The sequence below is a fragment of the Magallana gigas genome, chromosome 6 (assembly GCF_963853765.1).
Source record: "Magallana gigas chromosome 6, xbMagGiga1.1, whole genome shotgun sequence".
Taxonomy (NCBI): domain Eukaryota; kingdom Metazoa; phylum Mollusca; class Bivalvia; order Ostreida; family Ostreidae; genus Magallana; species Magallana gigas.
The window spans coordinates 14773182-14786243 of record NC_088858.1 but is presented as its reverse complement, the minus strand read 5'-3'; the positions used below and the strand labels follow the sequence as shown (position 1 = coordinate 14786243).

Below are 13062 nucleotides of genomic sequence, written 5' to 3'. Positions count from 1 at the left end.
GAACTGGGTTGTTTTTTTTAATTTTGATCTGTAAGTCTTTTTATTAATTTTATTTAAATTTCTTATATCGTCGCCGCTACCTATCTGTATATGTATTTCTTCCGTTCGTGTCTATTACTGGCTTTATGACTAGTGCAGTATTTCTTTTGGTAGAGTGTAGAGTTATCGCTCTTCTCACTCTTTCATAACTTTTAATTCAATTTCAATTTTTATATACCTTAAGAGAAAAAAAAATGTTATTACAGTCAGTCAGTCAGTCAGTCAGTCAAGTGTATATAACAGGAAATCCAGTTCAGCTCAGATTAGGAAATCCTGTTCTCCCAATTTTTAGAAGCATGGCCATTATATTGAAAATATCTCTCTATTAAAACATTTTATAAGTGCAATTCCGCTTTACTTTGTAATTTATAAGGACATACTCTGTGCTTTTAAATGTAAATATTTACAGGAATTTCCGATTCCATTATTGTTCTAGATCTTGACAAAGTTTTGCTTTTTTAAACCGGTTAGAAGTTATACCATGTATATCTAATTAATATATATGTTACACTAAAGTTTGAAAATTCAGAGAATTTAAAACAATCTATAACAATTCAAATTGTAACTTTAATGTAACATATATATGTATGTATACAACTGACAGTTTGCCAGCAAAACATCTCACTGAATAGAATATTTTTAATACATATTGATATGTGCAGAAAATTTTGATATGATGATTTTTATACCGGGAGTTGTGTTCTTTGATGAAAATTTTTGTTGTATTAAATGCACACATTTTGCACTTAATTAGATGCATTATTTGTTAATGAATAGAATGCAACTGTACGCAGGATTGCACATATGTGGCATTGCTTATTTTTTTCGTTCATTTATAAAAGAAACGGACAGGCATAATTTATAACCTTTTAAAATATCAGAATAACATTTTTTTAGGGAAAGAGTTTATCGTTAACAAATGGAACGGGGGGGGGGGTGTGATATACGAATTTCCCATGTCCAAATATATCGTCCGATAACACATGATTAATAATTTCTTTGTGAGAACTTAAAATAAAAGTATCATTTTGGTTTAGTTGAAATCTCTTTTTGGGGGGGGGGGGGTTAAGAAAAGAAAAACAAATTTACTTTTTCAGAAAATACATATAGGCTCTCCCAATTTATGTTATAATGTATATTTACATACATGTATGTTCCTTTTTCATCCATTCGTACTAGAGAGAAAAAATTACACTGGTCATTGATGAAGATTTTACATCGAGTACGGCGAAGGCACATGCACTTGTTTTTGTAACATAGAGTACTTATATACCATAGAGTCTTTGTGGATTACCTGAACATGCGTACTATTTTTTCTGTTACATGTACATGTAAAAATTAAACAAATGCTAGAAGCAAATTTATCTTCCACTGGATCACTTTTCCTGTTAATATTATAATTCATATCTTTTATTGTGGGTTGATGAGTCTTTTTCTACTGATATTAACAATCAATTATTTTCACTTGTTTTGTCATTCATGCAAAAAACTGGTGGATTCAACTAAGTATTTGCTTGTGTCTTACGTTTATTTTATTTTGTAATATTCTAATCATATACTTTTTAATTTGTTATATCAACCAGTTGTAAGTTTTTGTAAAATTTATTTTGTTTTAATGGTAAAGACCTTATAAGTTGTCAGAACTTGTGTCTGAACCTTTTGTATTCTTTGAAATAAGATAAAATATTAATATGCTAAAATCATATGAATACTTTATCGCAAATTCTAAACGGTAAACAAGCGTATGTGAAAAACACTCCACAACAAAGTCATCGGGCTCGAGATTCCAATAGTACTTTCAGATTTGTTTCCCGTTTCCGTTGAAAACAACAGTTCGAACAAAAAAGGCAACAACAGGCCAAAGAGTAGGTTTGTTTCTTTGGTAAATGTGTTATTTAAATGTTATTTATTATGTTAAAACAATGGCTTTTGATCTAATACATATAAGTATCCCATTATTTTGATTTTCATATGTGTTTACTTTTAGAAGATATTTGCTTGATTACGCAGGATTACCAAAACTTTCTTTTTATGTGTATCAATTTTTAACACTTTGCTTTGTTCACATGGAAAAGAAATAGATTCTGTAACTTTTTTGGTTATTAGGTTTATTTCTGGCTGTTTTTTGGAAATTATTGTTGTCACAGACAAAAGAACGAGAAGTAAGTAAAGTAAGTAAATGATTTATTGTAGTGACTTGTGTTTCATAAACAAATAAAGATACATGTATATGATATAATACCTTAATGAATAAACACCCCGCCTATCGGACCTATATGTCACTTTATAAACATGAATATACAGATAATAAGTTTACGCATTGTTATTTTTATACAGGATAGATTGTCTGCACATAAAAGCTGAATATACAAATTATAATATGATAAATATACAAGAAACCGTGCCTTGCTTTCTGTGGACTTGAACAATCCATCATTTTTTTATTAGACAGTCAAAAACAGACCTATGGAGTGCTTGTTTTGTGTTGTACCCAAATATTTTATATGAAAGATCTACATGTACAGTATTTTGAAAAAATCTGTAGCCCTTTTCGCAAAAAATCTTAAGATTTTGCATAAGTTTTTAACTTAATATCTTCAGAGAAATCTTAAGTGCTTTTCACGAATGCATGCAGGCTTTCCTTAAGATTTTACAAGTTTTCCTTTCCCTAGCAACGATCTCAATCCACTTAAGAAGATAAATAAACTAAAATTCTCATAAACAGGATGCAAAACTGAAGTTGAATGATGTGATACAGATGAAATCAAAACATGATGTCCCAATCACAATGGTGTTTGGTGTGATGTAGGAAAATCTTAAGAGCAATATTATCCATCAAAATTTTTGGAGAGTTTATGTATATTTTTCTGATGATAACTTCTATATACTGGTAATGCAAAAAAATGGTAAAATGTGGCTAAATCGTTATATTTAGCTGTTTATCTTGTATATTTTACATCCTTTGTTGATTTTTTACAGTTTTGAAATACTTATGAGAGGTTATAACGGTATGCTATCGTAAAGTTACGACAAATTTTACACGTAAGAATCTTTACCTCAACTTAATAAGATATATATCTTGTGAAAATGAACAAAAACCTAAGTTTTCACTTTCAATAAAAATTGATTGTGAGAACCTCAGATTTTTTGTGAAAGGGCTACAGTAGTGGTTTTTGTGTTCCTGTCTATAGTTTGCTACTTGTTAGATGATATTACTCTGATCCTTGAAGAAATACATGTAAATAGATAACATTTTATATTTGTTCTGCACTGTCTATAGAAACATATTGGGTATTGTCAACTATGGTGTATATAATTTGGGAATATAAATTGGGAGATGAAGTCACTTTTTTTCTGAGGTTGGTCAGCCAAATTCTAATAGCGGTATACTGTGTATTCAGAGAGATGTACGTGTCAACTGTCAAGCTTTTGCAAAACTTTGGCCAATTTGTCAGGTGTAAATTTTCACTCATGGTAAGCTGACACAGAAATATATAAATATAAAATATAAATAAAAACTTATATTATGACCTGACAACCTTGACAAGCCAATAATATTGGCATATTACAAATAATGCCAAATAGTACAATGCTTTTAATTACAGTACATGTACTATGATACATATGTTACAGCAGTCAGCATCACATTGTATAATTGTAATTGTACTAAATTAAATGGTATTGATTTATTGCACAATATGCAGAGCATTGCAGTGACAACTTCTGCTTGCATTATTTCAAAAGAAATCCGGGTATATAACTGATGCATGTGTATGCAAGTATGATATATTTGGCAAAAACTGGTTTTGCAATGATTTAACAGAGATTTGATTTAGATATGTAAATATGGAATTTAGTGATCAATATAATTGATCAACGAAACATAACTTATGCTCGCCTGCAAAAACCATTACAGATTTAATTAGTAAATAGAATTCACAGCCAAATGTTACATTTTACATTAACAGTATATATAATGAAGTCTATAAATCAATGAAAGGTTTGAATTTGGGGTACATATCACAGGATTTTTCATAACACAACATGTACAACATATGAAAACAGTTATGTCATTGGGTATACTACACTTTACGTGCATGAAGATGTTTATTTTCAATGGATGCATCAATTGTTGTATTTGTTCTATTTTTGCAATACTGTAACAAAGGTTATTTGCTAAACTGGGAAGACACTGCCGAACTGAAAGGATTATGCATATCTATAAACACATGTGCAGCTTGTGCTTTTGGGATTTTAGCCTCTACTTAAACATCTGTCAGTTCTAAGTTTAGTGGCACTATTGGTGTAAAGGTGTATTTTAAAATACCAATTTTTGCATAACCACATGCAGGTAAAGGAAAATTAAAAAACAAGGGATTTTGTAGAAAGGTAGACAACTGTTTCAGTAGCAGTAATCTATACATGTAGATGTATGTTGTATGTGTGTAGGTTATGTATAGGAAGTTTTAATATATATACATGTACTTTGTTTGTTGCACATAATTACTGCTATGACTTTATTTAACATTTCATATCCTAGCGGCATATCAAGTATATAGCTTTATAAAGCTCCAAATGATCAGGAACATATGATTCTTGTAAAAAAAAAAGGAAAGTACAGTTTTGATCTAGAGGAAAAATGTCCAAGCTTTACATTTTATGATTTATGCAAATATCCATAGACGTACTAACTAAGGGAAATTTCAGAACATATTTGCACTCATTGTTCTGATCATGGACCATTTTGATGATTGTCTGGGTTTGGTTTTTCCTTTTCCTTTTATTTTCAAAAGTGTTTACAAAGTACATGTACATACAATTCCATGACAAACAACTTTTGAAATGTCGGTTACATGAACTGGGTTATGTCACTAGGGACGCAAAACAAGGAACAAAGAACGCGATAATTGCTAGTTGTTATTTGGTGAGGTTATACATTTCCTGAAGTCTAATATTTTTTTTGCACATGAATACATAAGTATATAAGTACGAGGACACTTCATGCTTACATCCTCATTGCTCGTGCATCCAAGTGTCTGAATTCTTGCCGAGATCGCACAAGGTCATCTTCATTGACGTCAGAATATGGGTATAGACTGATAAGCCTGATCTGTTCATAGATCAAAGACACAAACATTGATTTCCGTAAACAAAACGACCCTACAGATACATGTACATGTATGTTGCTGTTAGATATTGAAATATTGGGATGATTCAAAATCAAGGATGTTGTTGTGCAATTGTTTGAAAAGTTCGGGAAGTGCTAAATTGACTCGAATGTGCGCAGGCTTGACCAAGTTATAGAGTGCTTGTCTACCCTGCTCAAAATGTCTATATATTATTAGGTTATATTCTGTCCAGCAGAGCTTATTTTTAATATTTTCATTTTCAGCTGTCTTTGTCTGTGATAATATTACGAATCAGTTTTGAACGTTATAGCCCAATAACTTCATAAAAGATGAGTGACACAAAATGGGTGTGTCTTATACTAAGTTATAGCCAAACCGAAAAATGGTATTGGCTGCACCGCGTAGTAATACATAGGATGTGCTTCATGAAAAAAATATAATATAAATATAAGTAATAAGGAATCATTCTTTGAATATTATGAGCTAGGTGATAATATCAGTCGGAGCGTGGTCAAATCTATCATAAAGCCCTTCTGGCTTTATTGGATTTGACCACGCCCCGACCAAAATTATCGCCTCATAATACTAAATGAATGATTCCTTATTCCTTAATTAATATCTCTGCTCCATTTCTTGGCATCAATGTTGCTTGTTGCTTGTTTTTGATCTTGCATGTCTCTGTTACTGTGTGCATCAGATTCTAGTAGAATGAATAAGTTTTGCATAAAATTGAAATGTTATACTCTAGCTGGCAGAGTGTGCATTTGATAGAAGTAAGTGTAATGGTCTCTTATAGTAGGGAGGCATTTAATTTTAGTTTGCTTACAACAGATGTGGTAGGAAGTTGGGGGATTATACCCTAAAGATGACACATTTGATACAATGAAATTCCCAGTGCATTGTTGTAAGTACATTGTAATAATAACGCTGAGGCTCGTAATAGATTCCAAATGGTAACTTGATTTCATCCAACTAGCCGAAGTTGCATAATCCACCACAATTCATCATATTAATGCATCACTTTTAAAAAAAAAAAGAGAAACAAACTACCATAAAAAAAGATTAAAGAGATTTGTGGGTGTTGGAGCAGGCAGGACACAATGAGCTGCTGGTTAGAAGAGGAGCAAGTCAATTGCGTCATGTCTGCGTAAGGTTGCATTGGAGTTTGTTTATTGTTCTGGGAGGGTAGTCAGCTAGTGTACGTACATCTCAAATCTGATGCTGTTATATACATGAACTACTTACGTGATGACCAGAATTGATACACAGGAAGTAAGCGGGAAGTGAAGAGTACTATTTGTCGACGATCTGTATCTTCACTGTTCTTATATGGAACAAGTATTTATAACCATTGGCTGGAATATTTCTGACCTTATTAGAAACATAGCTGGATCTTATTGTGTGTATGCAGGCCTCTGATACCAACAGGTAGACTTTGTGTTTATTGTTTTGTGTATTTATAAAGTAAGAACAGTTTGTCATGTACATGTGTATTTTATGTGTGAAAAAACAACTGGATCTTTGGAAGCTAATTGTTTTTCACAAAAATATATGTATGTATATATGGAAATTTTCGATGAATTTTCAATCATATTTTAAGGGTTTTGAAAATTTTGTGAGTTACAAGCTTGAATTTTTATACAAATTTAATATTTCATTAAGATACAGGAGAAACATATATATATATATATATATATATATATATATCTATATCTATATCTATATCTATATCTATCTATCTATCTATCTATCTATCTATCTATCTATCTATCTATCTATCTATCTATATATATATCTCTCTCTCTCTCTCTCTGTGTGTGTGTGTAAATGGTCTTATAACTAAATTCCCAAAAGGACATTTTTCGCATCAGTTAATTGAAGGATTGACTATATATTAATGTAAATTGAATATTTGTATTATAATGTCAGACTGTTTTAAAAGTGTTAATTACGAAACAAAATATGCTTGTTTTGCTTTAGTACATGCGATACAGAGACAGAGGGAGTGATCAGTAACATCCTTAGCTGGGAACATTTTTTTGCCATAGCCCAGGGCTAGAACACATGCGTAAACTCATTTACTAAGTACAATCTAATTGGCATTGATTTCAGTAAGTTGATAGATTTGTCCTTGGTAGAGCATGTATACAAATTTAAGTGACTAGCTTCAATGCTAGTGTTGCTCACTGTGTGTGACTTGCTGGTGGATGTGTGGGCTTTACATAGGGGACTCTGGGAGGGGCATATGTTGGTCATGACATTCTGTCACAGATATATACAATGTTAATGTCTGAGTTGTACTAGCTGGTACATTATGTAACAGTATCAAGCAGGGGATGTACAGTGTAAGCAATTAAGTAAGTATATTACATTATGTATGAGGATCTGACTAATTGATGTTCCCCGAAACATCTCTATATAATTTGTTTGGGTGGAGACAGGAGTTTGAAATTTTACTGAGAGTGTATTTTAATTATAAAAGGTAAATTGCTGATGTTTCTATCGATATTCAGTAAATTTGGTAACTGGCATTAATCTTTACTTATTACTTAGAAATGATAGAGTGGTATCCATCTCAATAAATATTAGATGCAAAATTGTATTTTCAAGGAAGTTGAAGATGAAGGAATGTAAATATGATGCTTATTCTATAATTTCTATCGGTATATGAATCCCTTCAATTTAGATTGTAAACTTGGACCATCATAACCATGTTCTATAAGCTCATGCATGGTTTTTAACTGCAGATCTCTCAGGGTGTGTACATGTGTGTATATACATTTTAAGCATTTGTTTTATCTAATGGTCATAGATAATATAAATGCCAACAGACTGTAATAAAAAGGAAATTTGAAGAAATATGGAATGCCTCCTCTGAGGAGGACTTTGAGTATATAACCATCACACCAGCTTGACCACAAACATTTATCATGCGCTCCAGGATAGAGTCACTTAACTGGGATCAGGATCATCTGTCTTCATTGTTTTGTCACATGTCCAATTATCTAATTAAATTAATTAATGAGTCCGTGTTGGCTGTGGGCGGTTTGGATCTCTTTATAGTGTTGACAAAACCTAGCACCTTTCTATTTAATGTGTTACAAGACAAGCGAGGGGGTCCTCTCCTTGTTCCGGTAAAAAAAAATAACTTGTTCATCAAACGACATGGTTGTTTAGTGTTACATAGGAATGTTTGATCATCGACCTAATCGATTGAGTTGTTCAGGTATATAGCAGAGATTTGGGGGAAGCTTGTACAGATAGGAATGTTCTACCTGGTTTGGACCATTTCTCGGGAACTACATAGAACAAACATAAAGTTTATCACCTCCAAACTTCTCATTTCCTGTGTGTCACCTGGTAAATGCTCTTCTGGTTAGCGAAGATACTAAGATTTATTGCAGCTCTCTTGAATAGACAGGTAAGTGCTGCATTTCAGTAGGTCCTGGTCCACAGGACAAGAGGAGATCATGTCCAGGGGTCTTTAGGAGAGTGTCAATCCCAAAAGTTGGACTGCATTCAGGATTACGGTACATGTTTTTGTGATGTGGTTTTGAGAGTTTCTGCAAAAGTTGGGTGTATCATTTGATTAGCAATACCGTGTAGGAAGACTTACTCCCAGAAAAACCCACAAATTAAAAGCATTCCAAAAAATCATCAGTTGCTGAATGTCTCATATTGGCATTCCAGATTTAGTAATGTCTAAATTGTTCATTTGCATGACTTTTCAGCTGCATGATTTTTTCATGAGTCATTAGAATAGACAAGTATCTAGGTTTACTTTTTCTTTTCAGAGGTGGGATGAAAATGACCAGAATGTCATGGAAGCATCATTGAACAAATATGGAAAAAAGCAGCAAAAGGATCCACCAATTGGCGTATCTGGGAGAGTATCAGCTGATGACAAGGAAAGCTGTCACCACCCTCCCATCCAAGACATGACCAAGATCTCCAGACCGAAACATTCCTGCCAAAGACATTCACACAAAGGGACCACTTCTACAAACTGCTCTTCTACTCATTCCACTGCTGACTGCAGGTGCACAACAGACAGTTGTAGATGCTCAGACCTCACTGCTGGACAGTGTCATTGTCATAGTTCAGAGGTAGCTCCCCACCCCACAAGTTTACCGCAATGTAAGGTGCTCTCTGAATCCATTCCACCGCCGTCTTGCTCTTTAGAGAGTAAAGCCATAAATAGAAAAAACATAAACAAACATTCCAAATGCAAATTTTCACCACCTTCATCCTCATCATCACATTTAGAAAACATTCCCAGATCTGAAATTGAATACTCAGCATGTAAAGACGGCTGTTTAATCAGTGCCAGAAAGGAAATACCTCAAATAGTGCTCCAGAGAGAGTCGTCGTGTGGCGACTCCTCAGACAGTTCCAATGTTGTGGATGTTTTGTATAGTGCTAACGTGGAACTCTTCAAAAATGCCAAAGTTCTCTCTGACCATCGATTTAGGGGTAAAGACGATAGTTTTGTGAGTCCCTCTCTGAAAGTAGATACATGTACTGACTTTGCATTGCACCCTTTACTCAGTCCAAGAAGCAGTAACGGCAGTATCTGTAGCGTTCGATCCAGCAACGCCGATTCAGCGGTAGACATCTTGACCCCCGACGAGGAGCTCTACTCTGTGGGGGATGTTCAAATCCCTGCTGATTCAGTGGATTGGTTCACTTCCTCTAGTGACTCCCCCGAAAGAGACACCACAATCAGTCTGGCCGAGGCGGTGCTACCCATTCCCGCTGTGGTCATCAGTGACCACAGTGAACCGCTGGAGGACGCCGCGGAGGACAGCTACTGTCTAGACAGTGGAACAGAATGCCGCCTGACTCTACGCAGGAACGCCTCCAACAGCTCCCTCTGTTCTAACGATTCCTCGCTGAGTTCTTCACCTGCCTTGTCTAGGACAGAGTCCAATGTATCTCTCACAGAGACTGATGAAGAAATTCCAGTTGAAACCAAACCTAAGGTGAGATTATATATTGATGTCTTTTTTACAGACTTTAGATAGCATCAGAATTGTGGCTTTTCTGAGAAAAATTAAGACAGACCCAAGAAAGTAATTTCCACCCTAGCAGAAAAAAACTTCTATGAAACACACAGGGACAGACTTTTTTTTCCAATTTACTTTGCTATTTGCCCAAAAGCATGATATTAATAGATTTTTGATTAACAGCTACCTGTTACAGGAATATACAATCCTGATTCGTATTGGACTATTAAAACGCTCTCGTCAGCCTAAGAGTATCAGGTTCTGTATTCTTTTCAAGTTAAATACAATGAATTTTTCCCCAGAAGGTAACAGTACCGCTACTACATTGGCTAGCTAAATGTATTTTGATATGTGTGTTTTGTGCAGGTATACAGCTAGGTGTACATGTATTTTGATATACATGTACCTTTATTTTAATACCATGTTATCAGATAAATAGGTCAGTGAATTGGGTAAGAAAGTCTTGGAATGTGTAGATGAAGTGATAGTTGGCAGTGATGCAAGGCCTGATAATCTGTATAGCTCTTTGATATTGGAGACTGAGGCTCACCATAACTATCTATTGGCCAACTCAGTGCTGTTCTCTTGGTATCCTGAATATTTTTTGACTTTTTATTCTTTAAATGAAATGATTTTTTGTATAACCCATGTTTTTTACCTCCTTTTCAAGGAAGTTTGATTCATCATTTTTGACAGAATCGTTAGAATATGCTCAGATAGTATGTACATGTATGTGTATACCCTTAACTCTTGCTATCTGTGACTGCATGAACTGTAGTTTCATAGAATTATTAATTTCCTATAAATGATTTTATACTTGATAATTCTGCAAGTATATACATGTGTAACTTAAACTTGAATGATAGATACGACTTGAAATCAGTATTAAGATTTTTCAGAAGGAAGATTGTATTGGAAACAAAAATAGTACGAATATTTGTCAGATATTTTAATTGTGAGTGGCTAGGTGACAGCTATCATATCTTCAACAGTTAACTTCCTTGAGCAAGCTAGTTGTCATGCTATTTATATACATGTACTTTCCTTTTCATACGAATAATCAACTGCTTTGCTAGGATATAAATATCAAGGAATCCAAGGTTGCCCATGAATCTCACTGTTACACACCCAAGCTTATAATAATACTTAATTGTTAAACAAAATGTCTTGTACCATACTTCTCTGTAATGAGAACTAAAACCAGACTCTCTTACAAGAAATATAAACAAACAAATACAAAAGCAAAATTAAGATTGCTAAACAAGAATGTTGTTGGGTATTTCACTGTTGGGGAGGTAATTCATCTTGGAAGATCCAGGAATATGGTCGTAAGGGGAGTTGGGGACTGTAGGGGAAAGTATGTCTTTTCTTTTATCAATAAGGAGAGGGGTAAATGAAGGCCTCCCTGCTACTATTAATTTCTAAAATAAAAATATAATGACTCAGCATTTTAGATAAAAAATTGTTTCTTCTTTCTCTTTGAAAGAGGAGTCTTGACCATGTTTGTGATATATAAGTAGCAATACCGGTACATTATTATTGCATTAATTTTTTAAGAGAACAGGACTTATGTCACACAAATAAATGTAAAATTAAAAACTTATGAAAAGAGATTTAATTTTCAAACATGAATTTATTGAAAAGGAAAAAGTTCAAAGTTGTTATGAAAATTTCAATTGTGCTGTCTTCAAATATTTATTTAAACATCAAAGCTAAGAAAATTTTGACATTTCTAAGGCAAAGATTTATTAACATATGGTAGGCAAAAGTATCTTGACACACATTTTTGCACAATTACCTAAGTTCATATTTTGCTCCCCATTTGTCACAGCCAACTTATTAAGACCCTAGCTTGCTCAGTCTTAATTAGAGTTATCTCTCTTGTAGTAAGATTTGTTGGTTAATGGTCGTGCAAAGGAATTAGGATTTTGTTCCACGATCCAGCTGACCTTACCTCTCAATCTTTTTCTTTAAAACCCTATGTGACAATATATGTTTTAGACCCAATCTGATTAAAATCAGATAATCAGATTGTTTTAGACCCATCCTTTATTGATCCAATCAATGTGTCAGTCATGTTTTCTGTGTAAAAGCATAACTTCTCTCAGTCCTGTTTTTGTATAAAAGCCGAACTCCTCTCAGTCCTGTTTTTGAAAGCATATAACTCTTTTCAAACCCCAGCCTACACAGAATTTCAAACAACTTCAAAGCAGTGAGGAAATTCAAATTTTCTTTATTTTTCTGGGAATATTGCACCCCTTTTGAACTTTCTACTACCAAAACAGTTTGTCAGGGCTATACTCCTCTGAAGACATTGTGTTGAATTTTATGCAGGTACATGTATATAATTTGGTTTTCTTGGATATTTTGCCACTTTCATTGGTTTTTGTGTGCAACTAACTTCTCTGAAAACTTGAAGAAACTTTGTAATTCCGATAAATTTAATTAATAAAGTCGAGATATGCATATTTATTAAAAAAAGTCTTATTAATTATTTTTTGAGAGTTGTAACCCCTCTAAGTCTAATATATAATTTTTTCATATACGACTAAGATTGTTGGTGCATCACATCTGAAACAGTACTGATTACATGGAATTTCAAGAAATATTGTTCTAGAAGTTCCATCATTAATGTATTAATACCACACTTTCTTTTAAATATTATGATGGTTCGTCTAAATTCATTTTTTTCTTCAAATTCTTAAAAATCAGGGTTGGTCAGTCTTGAAGAGTGACTTATCAAAAACAGTGACCTTTTGCTGTGTTTATTCATCCATGAACATGTGCCTATTAACCACTTATTGATATGCCAATCTTGACAAAATTTTGTATTTAGTGCCTGTGTATCTGTTGCAGATTAAGAGAATTCAAACGTAAAATTCATGCTT

The 13062-nt window shown here is 33.4% G+C and overlaps 1 protein-coding gene across 1 annotated transcript in view; it reads left to right on the top strand.

Annotated features, from left to right (window-relative positions):
• Window positions 1–1805: 1805 nt before the first annotated feature.
• LOC105336889 (inositol-trisphosphate 3-kinase B) overlaps window positions 1806–13062 on the top strand; it is a 33481-nt gene continuing 22224 nt past the window's right edge. Inside the window, exons 1-3 of the mRNA XM_034470312.2 lie at window positions 1806–1904; window positions 2146–2201; window positions 8963–10150. Coding sequence (XP_034326203.2) covers window positions 8990–10150 — 1161 coding nt within the window. The 5' untranslated portion in view covers window positions 1806–1904; window positions 2146–2201; window positions 8963–8989. The remainder of the gene's footprint in view (window positions 1905–2145; window positions 2202–8962; window positions 10151–13062) is intronic.